We start from the raw sequence: 14792 nt of genomic DNA, 5'->3' as shown, positions 1-14792 counted from the left end.
AATTCAGGCCGCGTCGGAGAATGGGATTCACAATCGGACAGGACGATGGGGAATATGGTTCACAATCAAACGGAAGAAAAATCCTTTCCTGCGAGATGCAACTAGGATGGAGAGTGATTTTGTTGGATCAATCCAGCACAGGGAATGGTTTGAGAGGATCTCAATTGAGTTAGAGTGCCGAACGGTCATAATCGAGACGTTCGGGAAGGACTCCTTGTGAGGATCAAAAGACAAGCCGAATAAGGTTGTGCCCAAACTGATGTTGGTCCTGTAAAGATTCCAGCATACCACTGTAAAGTTTTTGGATAGCAAGAGTAAGTTGACCACTGTCCACTAGCAAGGATAGTGCAAGTGGAGGCAATAAGTTTGGAAGGAGAAACTTCCTGATTGGAGGCCTTTTCATGCCAAATTTTTGTAGATATAACAGGCATATTAGTTTGATAAACCGGCACACTTCCGAACCAATGCCCAGGTTGCTTATCATTAACAAAAGGGAAACGGAATAATGATCATTATCATATCGACCAGATCAGTTTGACCATTCATCTATGCACGTTAAAAAAACATCGCAACCACTTATACCTTGAGCGAAATAAAACACCCAAGTTTTTTCACTTCGTTTTCCTTTTAGAAGTAGGATCATCATAAAGAAGTTGACGAAACAGGAGACGATCATACCAGAAGGATAACTGTTTCTTTTCTCGAGGCTTACCACGGTTTCGCCTGTCCAGACACAGTGGCCAGGCCGCTTGAAATGTTCCTCTCACCTCCACAACAGACACACACACAAAAGGACAAAAGGCATTCAAGAAGATAATCATTTATGAAGTTGCTGCATACTATCGTAGCTCCGTAACAAACCAAATAAGGAACATGATCGGTTCCAATTATTGGTGGGGCATAATTCTGGTAAAGTTTCGAAGGTCAATTAGGAATAGCTACTCTCTAATGCTTTCGAGGACCCGTAGCCGCAGACTGCCTTTTTTTATCACTGTCACAGATGCCAACAGAGGAGCTTCCCTGTGCCATTAACTTGAAACATAAAAACTTTCATAACATCCATGCTCCCAACTGCCAAAGAGTATAGAGAATCTGATAACCCGTTCTTTGCAGCAGCCCGTGACATCCATAAGCTTTCCTATTATCTATCTCAAAAAATTGGTGTTTGGACTGATGGAATTAGAAATAATTGCAAGAAATTTCCTTCACAAATTCCCCGCTGGAATCTTAGAGGTCCACTTAGACACGGCAGCCACTATGAAAAAATACCACAAACCAATTCAGTGAAAAACTTTAGGAAACTCATTTAATGGCAGCTCCTTTCCCCTAGGTTGTTGAAGCGAGCAGAAGAAGCGTACTAGCTTGAAAACATAATTTACTTACTAACAGGAGACCATAGCATAATCTATAAATATGTTACAAGGTTAACAGGAGGCTATTGGGTTTCTCATGTACTGTTCAACAAGTTCGATGCAATGACACAATACTAGCTGAATAAGATTTAAGGAACTTTCAATGCCCTGTGCAATTTCACTATTGTCTTTTGCATTTTCTGCTTGAATTCCTGAGACCAAAGTGCGAAGTGGAAGAAACCACTCGTTGTAAGCTTTTTGTAATTTGCTAATCAGGAAGATGCAGCTGTAGTTTGTCTTCCCTGATTCAATTGCAAAAAATATGAAGTAATCAAATAAGAATTAAAAAGACTCCTAATTCCAAAACTAGCAGGAAACAGTGCAACAGCAAAAGTCTTTGCAACAGATTAAGAATTGTGCATGTTCCTAACCCCATACTCTAGAGTTATGAAAGACCATCAGCCTTAAGTGCAAATGGTTACATTTACCTGATGACTCCAGTAAAAGGATAAATCTGTAGAGGTTAAGTACTGATACAACCTACACATAAGGTCAAAAGCAATCAAACGTTTGCAGAATAAGGTTCCCCAAAAAATAAACGGATGATGCATAAATAATTCTGCAGAAAGCTACATTTGTTCTATACAGCACAGAGAAGAGTTTTATTTGACCGAATTAAGTATGAAATCAGCACAATTCTGCAATGGATAAGGAAAATCAAGAAAAAATTATGGCACATGGGACCATATGATGGAGAAACCATAAACATGTGGAAGATATGGTATGGGTCAGGCATTGTGGTATGCTGCTTTTTCATTTTTATCTTTTCCAATGAGTCAATGAAGTATGAACAACGTTGTCAAAGCCTACACATTCTTCACAGCATGTGGTTCTTCTTCTCTCCTTATTACACACAACATGTAATGCTTGCCAAAGCTAGGCATAATATGCTTCCAATCATAAAAATATGGTTAACTTCAGAAACAACTAACAAGACCAAATAGAAATAATGAATACAAAATTTATCTACCACTCTCTCTGTAATTAGGTGAGTGAAGTATTTGGATAAAGATTTTATGTCCAGAGTGAGGATTACGATCCTTGCTCAACTGACTCTGTTGACATGCAGGAGTAACTCTGTTGATCAACATAGAAGGCTGTAGGAGGGAGCCATACAACATGAATAGGCTATACTATGGGGCTTGCAGGGCAGAGACATGCTTTGGCTTTCATACTCAAGTGGTGAATCAGAGAGACAAGGCTATCATGGAAATGAAAGTGTGATTTTGTGCAGTCCCATTCCTCTCTTTCATATAGTGTGAGATATAGGGCTTAGGCGTTAGCACGTCTTTTAAAAGGTCCTATGCCAAACAATTATTTAGGAACACCCCTTGATTTACCTACTAACTAATAGCTCAATGTGATATCAAAACATAATCATGTAACCAAGCAACAAGTCAGAGATCAACAAACATCAGTCTCACGCGAACAAACAAATAACTAGTGAAGAATAAAATAACTAAAAATTACTAAAGCTAATGATGCCTGCTGATTTTCCGTTTTTCTTTTTGTTGTCATTTCAGACCAAGAGTTGGCCATCAAAAAAAAGTGGAAAGAAGATAAAGAGGAAAAAAATGGTGCAAGAAAAAGAGGAGGGTGGGAAGAAAAGAGATAGAAAGAGAAAGAGCAAGAGAGATGCATGCAATTCATCATGGCAGGAATTATGTGTTAACTAACATCCTTACACAGTAAGACCCAAATAGCAGCTTAGATCACTTTGCACCAAGTCCCAACCAACAATGGCACACTCAACCTATTGATTTGGACTCTGAAGGTGTTTGTGATCCCTACTCGATAAGAATATCAATCCAGGGTCTCAGGACAGAACATGAGCTCAGGGCCTCAGAATAATGAGGTATCTCCATGAGCGATCAAAGAAAAAAAAAACAAGCGAACAAATTGCCTTCTTTAGTGACCAAAGGAAAGAAGACGAGCAAATGAAGTACCTTTATCAGTAATCAAGAAAGAGCAAGCAAGCATGAGATCTCGCTCTAAAATTATTAAGGTAAGTGAACAACGGTACTAAACCAAACATAATATATAAAATTACCAGTATATGTACCATTTTCCCATCAAAAAAGCATTTTGATGTGAAAAGACCAAACACATTTTTCGTCATGGTTTCATTGGAAATTTTAGAGATTACAAGAAGTATACCGCATCAGAATCTTCTGGAAGGGAAGGAGGACCTCCCTTTGGAGGCTTCAAAACTAACTCTACCAAGTCAAGAATGTTTCGACATCCATCAAATGTTTGCTGGATAATTTTCTCCTCAATTTGCATGTCTGTTTCATCATCTCTAGACCTTTTGTAGCTTTCCGCAAAATGCTCTTTTGCAAGATCTATGAGAAGTGCGGTCTACATGAAGATAAGTCACAATTAGGTCCTCTGTGAAACCAATTGGACAAAGCATGCATGCAACTTGATCAGCATGAGTATTGTCAACAAGGTAGCAAAACAAGAAATCTCTGGTAAGAGATTGTGAACCAAGAACCTACAGGCCACGGATAAATGATGTACTCCACATGCATTGCATGTGGGCATGCACATACTGCAAATATCATAGAGGCACCATTTATGTCAGTAAAACTTCAAACCCATACAGCTCTCACCATTGATGGATAACTACTTTTTGCAATAAGAACATGTAAAATATCAAATCTTTGTCCAGAAGGTAGATCAGCCAGTACCTGGCAAAAAAGAAAAGAATAAATGAATCAAGGACCACAAAGAACACAAAAGGAACTATTTTGGGCTATTTGAAGAAAAATATACTAAAAGGGAGAAAGAGAAAATCGATCACAGATAAAATTAAAGTTGTTACTCGAGCAAAGGGAGAAAGGAAAAATATGACAAACAGATGACAGCATAACCAACATAGGGAACAAAAATGGATAACAATAAGGATCCAACCAACTATTAGTGTGTAAGCTTTCACAGGCCCTCCTAAAAACTTTGATAACTGAAACCATTTCAAGACACCAACAACTCAAAAAATCTTCAACACAAGATGATTCCTTTCTGGAAGCATGCATGTTAATTTTTAACCAGCTTCTAATTTTTTGAATTTAAATTGAACAGGATGGCAATTGCAGAAAATAGTAAATTTTACATGCTCATAATTGTGAATATGCTTGAAAAGTCATGATTCATGAGGCAAAGGCTGTACTTATGTGGAAAAATGATGGGTAATCCCTCCCTCATTGTCCTAATTTACCACCTAGTCATACTTGTGTACTCTTTGCATCCAATTCCACACAAATTAATCAACAAGAAGAGAATTAAGAGTACACTAGGAATTTCTTCTTATTCTTCTTTTTTTTAAGAACTACATATATGCAGTACAGAAATCATGCAACATGCAGTTGCTTTTATAAAAAAGCATTTTACACATTGTTACAACAATATTCTCCTTTGTTTTTTTTACTGCAAACACAATAACCACAAATTGATGGAGAAAAGAGTTATCATAAGGAGTTCAAGACAGCAAGGGAAACTCAAACGCAGTGCCCTCTCTAACTAGGCAGAAACTAACATTCAAAATCTTCTCCAGCTGGATTTTTATCCAAGACAAAGTCTAGATGTCCCAATGTGGTAAACTCAAAAGTAGTGGCACTTTCTAACTAGGCAGAAACTAAAATTCAAAGTCTTCTCTATCTGGATTTTTATCCAAGACAAAGTCCAGATGTCCAATGTGGTACCTCTGTAGCCATTCTATTGTTGCATCTGGTAATCACCATTGACAACTTGGATTTCAAATGCCAAAATCTCTGAAAGTTATCAAGTTGTTAACTAAAGTTTCACATAGAATAAATTAATAATCCTGAACCAGATGGAGTGGTATACATTAACTATCTAGGTGTCAAGATAATTAACATGTGGTCAAGTGCGGTAACTATTCAGGGAGAAAGAGATTACCAAAATGTGCAATCATGTTAGATGGAGTGGTATACATTAACTATCTAGGTGTCAAGATAATTAACCTGTGGTCAATTGCGGTAACTATTCAGGGAGAAAGAGATTACCAAAATGTGCAATCATGTTACTACAAGGACAATGTGACATTGGACCAAGTTTCCCACCTTTGCCACTTGAATAAAACAGAATGGCTAGAACCATAAATGAGATAACACTACTAAATTACTAATATACAGGACAAGTATTTAGACAATGTCCTCACACTTTTTCATACTGCAGCTTACATTATTAATCGGCTTCCAAGTTCCAAGGAAAAAATCGCCCCTCGAATTTCTCCATTGAAAACATTGATATAACCTCATATAAGTCTAAAAACTTACTCTCTTTAAAACTGAAAAAGCTTTTTTCCGAATTGTAGCATCTGAAGCGTAGACAATGACTAGTTCAACAGCCTGAAATTTTATCCCCTTCAACTGTTAGAGTAAGGAGTATTATTTATCCAAAATTCAAAAAAGCAAGCAACACCACATTCTACCTGCAGCGTGCCAAGCATGTCAGAGAAGCATGAAGAACAATCATAATTTTCAGCATCCAAATTTTGACATAATCTATCATCAGTTATGTTCAGCACAAAGTCAATACAGTGTCCCTTTAACTCCCAAGAATAACCAGCAGAGGAAAGTAAATGCTTCAAAAAGCATATGGCCTTATATCTTTTATTCCGGTCATTTTGCAGCTTGAGTAAGACGCTGCTGAACTCTTCACCAGCATGCTTGGCAACCTCATCCGAGACATAACCCCACAGAACTAATGAGGAAAAAAAAAATTATAGTTAGAGTTTTTTTGTGCAAAATTTGAGCAAACGAACAACTCAAACAAGATATTTTCTTACATGATAGCTACCTAAGACACCTTACAAACAGTGATGGAATCATGACACCACATGTATGCAGGTGTGGGCAGTTGCCCAGACCAGCCCATCAGAGTTTCTTTACTTTAAATTAGTGTCTTCATATATTTACTCATTTCTATATATTGGTGCCCCTAAAAGAATAAAAGTTTTTGAATTAGTGCGCCTCGAACCCAAATGTCTGGCACCGCCACGGTGCCACCGTTTGCAAAAGAATGTATTGCAAAAGAGACTACAGGTCTCCAACATGTAGGTCAACTTAGACACCAGAATGCTGGATTGAAGTTTCGTAACGAAGTGATTCTGGACATAGATATTATTATGGTCAACCTTTAGCTTGCCTACTAAAGAATTCAAGATCTATACAAAAAGAAGAGGAGAGTACCAGCTAGAGATGCTCCATGTTTCATAGATGGAAAACAAGCCAACAAATGATCACTATCCTCTGCAGTAATTGGAGAAGATTTTTCAAACTCACTTCATAATTCTCCAGATGATCATATGGCATAAATTGTCACAGAAGTGATTGAACAATTACCCCCAACTAACCGACTAATAACAGCATCAACATCATCTCCAGTTACTAAATTAAGATATGAAAACCCACAAAACAGCAGGAACCTGGACAACTGGCAAATGTAGATCAATCTACTTGAAGCAGCACCAAAACCAGCTACCTTAGAGACAAGGGCCTGCAGATCAAAAGCATTAACCCCAAAATTCAAAGGCATCATAACAGACCAAAACATAAAAAAAAATAAGAAACAATATCATAGAGAATGTTGACCATTCAAGATAGTCATATGGATAATTCAAGGGAGGGAAAGAAAGAGAGACCATGACTTGTAGGATGTAAGCACCAAGCAATGCATTAAGTCGCCATTTGTCATTTCCCACCTATAATATGGAGCAAATAGTAATTTAACATTCAGGTTCAAGCGGAAAAATTGATTAGATAACAGAAGTAAAAGTACTGGCAAGGAGAAAAAGATAGCCCAACATGAAGCATGTCACGAACCAATTTTCCACACACTTCTTGTATGGAAGAAGCAATAGCAGTCCCTCTCTCAAACAGAGAATGCAGATAGCCATCATCTTCTTCTGACAGTTCTGAGGATGCAGATTCTAGAACATTAAGAACCATTGGAACTGCTGTTTTTATTTGTTCAAAATGGCGTCTTCTTGTACAAAGGAATACTGCAACCAGAGAATACCAAATAAAATTTTATAATAAAGTGCATAGGAAATCAGTTACAAAGAAAACTATCTAAATCTCAGTAAAGAAACTATGATAGAGAAAGCACAATAAATAAAGGCTATCTTTTTATCACCCACATACCATCAAGCAGCTAGTTGCATCTTATGGTTTAGAAAACAGGAAAATAAATGTGGAACCAAATAGTAGCCAGTGGAGCTTTCCTCTTATTTCCTTAGGATGTGGCTTCACATGATACTGAACTTCACATATAAGCTCCAAAATTTACATTGAGTCTCATCAAACTTGAGACAGAACACAGTCTCGCCAGATCTTGAAAACTAGAAAGTTAGGCTTGGGAACAGACCCAAGCCCAGGCAGAGCCCAGTAAGCTGGGCCCGGCAACAGTTTGACCCTCAGGCCCATAAAAACCTGAAAGTAAGAAGACGGAATTATTTAACGGTCAGGTTGGAGTAGGTCATGTTCTTCCAATGTGTAATCACAACAAAAGTACTTTAGAAATTTGAGAAAAAATAAACCCTAAAAAACCTAATTCCCCATTGCATTGTTTCCTTTCCTCTCTCCCTTTTATTCCCCTTATCTCTTCCTAAATATTAATAAAGATATCATTTCAATGATCATTACTTTGAGAATGAACAATGGGCTGATCTTGGGTTTACACATTGGCCCTCAACCCCATAATACCTCAAGCAGGACGCAGCTTGTTTATTTAATGGGCTAGGGGACAGGTTCTCTTCAGGCTCATAAGAGCCTGCCAGGCTTTTATGGGCCAGTTGATGAGTCGCCTACTGCCCAACCCTACTTGAATGACCTCAAGGGAAGTCCAATGTGCTTGGATCACATATCGAGAATGCTGCACATTCACCTCTGCCATCCCATTCATAAGCAACCAGAAAACATAATCTTAGACCTAAATGTACCCATCGACAAACAGTAAAACTTTTCAGTATAATAAGTCTGTCTGTTATGATGGCAGTGTTTACATATAGTTGTAACAACGAAATAAGCAAAATAAGAATCGTTAAAGGGTGAGTGGAATCTAAGGGCAACTGAGAAGCAGACGAGAAAGAAAAACGTTCCAAAAATTTGTGAAGCTTTTTATTTAGAAATTCCTATTTAAGAATAGGAAATAGGAAAAGAGAAGGAAACAAGAAAAAATAGGAAGAAGAAAAGAGAATGAAACAAGATGCATACGAGAACAAGAGAGCTGTCAAAATTCTGAAATAAATGACAGATTAACTTAACACGATACACTTGTTTGCTTCATTCTAATCATAATACAGAAACCATGTCTAAATGCTGATGTGCCTAGTGTTTGGTTTTTCACGAGGTGTGAATCATGCATAAGCTCATAGGCTTCATCATTCAAATCTTCATGTTCCACAAACAGCAGAGTCATTGACTTTTGTCTCTTTGCTAAAAAGTTTGCCATGTCACTAGTTTGCAAGACATCTTTTCCTCCTTGTTTTTGACAGCTGGACTTGTTACAGCAAGCATTTATGAAACTGTTTGTCTGAGGACCAAGTTCATGGATTTCGGACCACCAGCTCATCTAGACAAGTCTAAACTAGTAGTAATAAGAGAAAAAGATGTGCTAAAACTCTGTATAGGTCCACACCATAGAAAATCTTATCAAGATGGATAAAATATATAACACCAGAAACCAGTGGCTACTATCCAAACCAGATTGCATCTTGTTCACAATTTTCACTAATCAATAGTTCAATGCTGAAAAGTAGCATCCTTGCAGTTCATCAGACATCAGATATTGATGGAGTCTATGAAATTGAAGTTCAATTTCTGAATTACCATTTGACATTTCATTTTCATCCCACATTGATGCCAAAGTGTCAATTTACTATCAGGGTATAAATTTCCAACAGAAAATAAACGAAACAAACCTATATTTTTTATATGAGAAATTAAATATTACATTTCAAACAAAACATAAATCACAATAGCAATCAATCAAAAATATAATGCAATATATATATATATATATATATATATATATATATATATATATATATATATATATATATATAGTTTTTATTAACAAACAAATGGATTTCAGGAGGCAAAATCAAGCTTACCATGAGAGATTCCACGAAAAAGAGGAACATATGGTTTGGCAGTACCACAAGATTTAAAGAAGTCAAGTGCCTGCCAATTTGATGCAAAAACATATCCACGATTTAAAGACTAACATCTGGTAAAAACAACATCCCCTAAGTAGCAGAAATACTAAAAGTGACAAAGAAACAAATATTTTAGATATAGTTACAAGTAGTACTTGGGACACTTGCACAATTAGAGCCAATTTGTGTTGACATTGCGTAGTCTTGATTGAATACATAAAATTAGAAGGCTTGAAGTTAAATAAACAAGAAGAAAAGGGGAGATTCTGTGTGTGAAGTGAATGGGATTATCGCATGACATACTAGAGAAGCTAGAGAAAAAGTTATCATATACACACATTATTAACTACACTTCCCCAACAGCTTAGTAAATAATATCAGGTAAGCAATCTCCTATATCCATCATGTTTCAGGCATATTCTTTGACTTTCAACAACACATCAGAATCACGATTTGTCTTTTGCACCAGACGGTTGTTAAAAATAGTGACACACTACTACAGTATAGGCTAGAGAAAAAGTTATCATATACACACATTATTAACTACACTTCCCCAACAGCTTAGTAAATAATATCAGGTAAGCAATCTCCTATATCCATCATGTTTCAGGCATATTCTTTGACTTTCAACAACACATCAGAATCACGATTTGTCTTTTGCACCAGACGGTTGTTAAAAATAGTGACACACTACTACAGTATAGGCTAGAGAAAAAGTTATCATATACACACATTATTAACTACACTTCCCCAACAGCTTAGTAAATAATATCAGGTAAGCAATCTCCTATATCCATCATGTTTCAGGCATATTCTTTGACTTTCAACAACACATCAGAATCACGATTTGTCTTTTGCACCAGACGGTTGTTAAAAATAGTGACACACTACTACAGTATAGCACCTTAGTTTTAGCTCACCATAGTGAGATTGATAGGATGGTTAGACCACATTTTTCTCCAAGGGTACTTTTATCCAGGCTTACACATATATGATATAACTAGACTACAGTCTAGGCTCGATCAAGCATTTTCTGCTTCACTACAAAATCGATGTTATGCTTTACCAAACAGGTGAAGATTCAAGGATCAGTGATCAACAATACAAGAAACTGACACCTTATAGAATTTAATTGTAATCATCGCAATACTTGGCTATACTACATAATCGAGTTCATTATCAATTTAAAATCCACTCAAAGTGATTGAATAAGAAATAAAGCAGCATATTTCAACAATATTAGAAAATAATAGTCAATCAAACTTCTCATGCACCTACACGTGGATTACCCACCAAACCGCAACTTCCAAAAGATGCTGTTTTCATAGACAAAGCATGCACATTCAAATATGAATCACGAAACACTTCATTTCTAACAATATTGCCCTTTCATTAAACATAAAGAATCATAATTCCCCAAGAAAAGAAAAAGAGCCTCCTGATTATATCTCATAATGCAAAGATGCTATAAAATGGACCTCACAGAAAATCGAGAGCATATCCCTTGGGTTGCACTTCTCACAAAGGGAATCAATAATCTGGTCCACGATCATGCTGCACTCTTCAGAAACCCCGACAAACTTCACGATCGCTTTTGGCAGGTCCAATGACAAAGCATCCACAACTTCCTACAAAGACCAGTGAGTTGAGAAACCAGGGAACAAAGATGCCAAAAGAAAAACAAAGAAATAAAATCACAAAAGAACCCGGATCCATGTGGATACCTCGTTCAAGCCATTGATGAGTTCATGAGTGGCTTTGACGACCTCCAAGGCACGTGTTGCTGACCCCATGTCATCTGGCGCAGCAAGTGCGGCGTCGGAGACTGAGTCCAGGAAATCGACGAAGGAAAGGATCGCATCAGAGGACACATCAACACCTTCATTTCTAGAAGCCTATATAAAACGAGCTTAGTACATGCACACACATGCACACACGCACACGCAAAGAGGGTGGGTTTGTTTCACCTTGACGAAAGAGGAAGTGACATCATTGAAATGAGGGAGGAGGGACGGGGCACCATTCTCCATCTTCGTCTTCGTTCGTCCCAAGGAATTTGAATTTCCCCGAGCAAGATTTTCCCCTACAGAGGCAGAAGAGAGGGAAATCTGAATCCCTGGAGCCAAAAGGACACCAGCCGGGCCCTTGCATCACCACTTAATTTAACCTGATTGGACATCTGAGTAAAGTATCTGACATCCAAAAGCCCTGAGCAGGGAAAAGGAAATTAGGTCAAGACTAAGGTAGTATTTGATTGCACATCGTGATTAGGAGGGGAAACTTCACTAATGAAAGCTCCCTTGGTAAAGGATAGAAGAAGGGAGATTTCACCTCATCTTAAAATGAAAATGTGTTTGATGAACTAGAAAAAGTTTTTGAGTGAAGAAATTTTGGGTGTTTCATGATTAAGTGAAGGAAGGGGAGAAAAAAACAGTTATACTTTTGGCCTTCAACCAACCACCTGTTATAATGCTTTTTGGTTGTGCTTTTTGGCATGGCAACAGGAAATTGGTATGCCAGATCGCAAATTGCCAAGAATAAACGATTGTCAGCCAAACGTATACTTTAAACTAGGCTTTGTAGTAAAGGAATTCCTTTCCGATACATCAGCATGGAATAACAAAACTAACCAAGACTACCTGCTCAAAGTCGCAGACTGAATGTCTTTGAAACTAAAATTGAAAGCCTCATTCCATGCAATCAAAATAGAGAGTGATAAAACTACAAGAGTTCCAATTTCTCAAAGAACACAAATTAGTGAGGCGGTGAGCAACCAAACAGTCATGGAGATATGCATGTAAGTGTTATACCGTTAGAATAGAATAATTACTCAGAAGATTCAGGGAAGAAAAAAAATCCACAGAACCGACAACTGCACTGAGCCTGTGGGCAACAGCCCACTCTTAAAGCTGATTCCAAGAAAAAGAAACAAGAACATACCGTATAAACCATTTCCGTTAAACCATTCAGAATAAGATACAGACAAAGAAACTGAAAAGGATTCTAAACCATTTCCCATTAAACATTTCCGAAAACGGTAGAGACAAAATCAAGTTACACCACAAAAATCAAAAAGCACACCTGTCACCTTAGTCGATCAAAACAAGGTCTCCCTAGAAAATGTATAAAACTAAAAAACTGATGTTGCTACACTCGGCGACCCAAGAAACAATCCCCACAAAAAATCTCCAAAAAAATCAACAATCCAACAGCAGAACACGAAAAGAAAGGAGATGCGCAGAGAGAGAGAGCGGGGGGTTTCCCCTCTCACCGGAGAAGGATGCATTCTTACCTCTCACCGGACCCCCGATGCTGTGTGGAAAGCGGCTGCTGCGCAGGCGAGCTCAACGGCAGCTGCTGCTGAGGCTGAAACGAGAAACTTTCCAGAAACGGGCAGGCGATATCATTTAGCTTGAAAAAAAGTCAGATCCTTTGGATCCGATTTACCCGAGGGTTCGATTTTTAGCCATGGTAAGTTTCGGCCGCATGACCGTTTTTTCCAGACGAAATTTCACATGGATTTAAAATCCGAACCAGTCCCCCCCTCCCCTGCCCAATCGAACGCAGCTTATAAGAGCAACCGTCACAAATGGCTTTAGGGGTAAGAAGCAATTAGGGTCCAGCTAAAAATCTCCAACGTCCGTTCTTAGATGGCTTTAATGTATTATGTGGCTAAAAACTGTGACCAGTCAACTTTTTAGAGGAATGTATTATATGTGACAGTTTTTAGTGTCACAAAATATTTTAAAAACTCTTCCAACAACTTTTTAGAGGAATGTATTATATGTGAAAATTTTTATTTCAGTTCCTGTTAAAATTTTAGAACTATAGTTTGACTCATGCGATAAAAAAATCTTAGCTCCGCCCCTACTGTTTAGTTCACTGCAAAATAAAGATATTGATTTCTATGGATCAGGACCTAAAAAAAGATAACGAACTGAGTAAGATGGACACTTGTGATCCTGCCAATCGTATTATTGTGTTTGTAACTTGGTCCATAGATGCGTATTTACGCACACTTGCATGTTATGTTGAACAAAATAATTATGTCTTTCACTTGGCAGTAGAACATAAGCGAAGAAAACACATATATCACATGCGTCTATTCTAAAATCAGTTTAAATTATTGGTATGGTATATATCTTCTTCTGTCTCTGGAACTTCAGATGTAAGAGCCCATATTCACGTGACGTTCATCTAGGAGCCATCTTGCAAAATCATAAAACACGAGAATGTTAGTTGTTAAACAAGTGAAAAGAATTCAAACGTAGAACCACAAATTGGCCTGTCTATCTCTGATTCCAGTTTTTGTAAATTTAAAACTATGCATGAACTTAAAAAAAAAACAAAAAAAACAAAAAATTATCAACTAAAGCATGAAAAAAGAAACACCCAACAAATTTCTCTAATTATCGAACCGCTTGAATTACACCAAAATGGTACTTAAGAGCACAAGGGCCGTCATAAACAGAGCACAAGTTCCTTTTCTCAAAGACTACAAATCAAATCATATGGTGATATATACCAATAATTTATTGTTGGTACAGTACAAAAATGATAATCTGTTTTTATATCTATATGTAGAGAGAGAGCCAATAAAATTAAAATTTATATTAAAATTTGGGGACAAGAAGTCCCCTAAACAATAGCCGCAAAACATAAGCAAAATACAAAATATACAAAACAATGTATAGTAAAACAAAATAAGAAAGGTGGAGAGAGAATGTGGAGACGAATCGGCACAATCACCCAGTCGCAGACGAAGGATGACGCCGCCAGCCGAATGACAAAGGAGAGAGAAAGGAGCGTGCTTGGTTTTGGAGGTTAAAGAAAAAGTAATATTATATGGATGTGTTCTTGGATTCCAGCCTCATCAAGTTGTGAAGAATGATGGAGACGAAAAAAGTAAGAGCAGATCCTTTTGTTCCTTTCTTTTTCTAACATTTCATGAGTACCATCGTCACGGATCTTGCATGAGTCTTCTCCACTCATCTCTGTCGCCTCCATTTTTGTGTTTTTTAAAACTGGCAAAGACGTGTGGAGTGGTCGCATTTTTTATGCGGAAGAAGAGAAAAGAAGGAACAGTTGGGTTGGGCCAGAGGGAGAGGAGGATTGGAGTTATTATATAAAAAAAAAAAACAGTTTGATTTTAATGTGGCCACAGTGGAAAGGAAGCTGTAATAAATAAGAGATGGCGA

The 14792-nt window shown here is 37.5% G+C and overlaps 1 protein-coding gene across 2 annotated transcripts; it reads right to left on the bottom strand.

Moving 5' to 3' along the window:
- Positions 1–1358: 1358 nt before the first annotated feature.
- LOC116252890 (aberrant root formation protein 4) lies at positions 1359–13145 on the bottom strand. Of its 2 annotated transcripts, none has more exons than XM_031627501.2 (15): positions 12887–13145; positions 11562–11802; positions 11319–11489; positions 11073–11222; positions 9550–9619; positions 7259–7437; positions 7078–7137; positions 6779–6932; positions 6626–6685; positions 5866–6137; positions 5711–5782; positions 4025–4102; positions 3570–3770; positions 1841–1892; positions 1359–1654 (listed from the first exon to the last, which is right to left on the bottom strand). In XM_031627501.2, exons 2-15 carry the CDS (start codon positions 11622–11624, stop codon positions 1425–1427), a joined length of 1812 nt encoding a protein of 603 aa, XP_031483361.1. In that variant the 5' UTR covers positions 11625–11802; positions 12887–13145; the 3' UTR covers positions 1359–1424. The 2 variants fall into 2 exon arrangements, with proteins under 2 accessions (XP_031483361.1, XP_031483362.1); XM_031627502.2 differs by having other exon boundaries at positions 11319–11419.
- Between the last annotated feature and the right edge of the window lie 1647 nt (positions 13146–14792).

The sequence above is a fragment of the Nymphaea colorata genome, chromosome 4 (genome assembly GCF_008831285.2).
Source record: "Nymphaea colorata isolate Beijing-Zhang1983 chromosome 4, ASM883128v2, whole genome shotgun sequence".
NCBI lineage: Eukaryota > Viridiplantae > Streptophyta > Magnoliopsida > Nymphaeales > Nymphaeaceae > Nymphaea > Nymphaea colorata.
Note: the sequence above shows the minus strand (reverse complement) of the source record. Positions and strands in the feature narration are given on the sequence as shown.

What these genes read in the sequence shown, in the direction of transcription:
- LOC116252890 (XM_031627501.2), bottom strand. Translation starts at nt 11,624, where the DNA reads ATGGAGAATGGTGCCCCGTCCCTCCTCCCTCATTTCAATGATGTCACT. An exon ending in TTTTCGTGGAATCTCTCATG is followed by an intron (nt 7,438 to 9,549) that starts GTAAGCTTGATT and finishes CTCTGGTTGCAG; the next exon opens with TATTCCTTTGTACAAGAAGA. An exon ending in TTCCAGAAGATTCTGATGCG is followed by an intron (nt 1,893 to 3,569) that starts GTATACTTCTTG and finishes CCTTATGTGTAG; the next exon opens with GTTGTATCAGTACTTAACCT.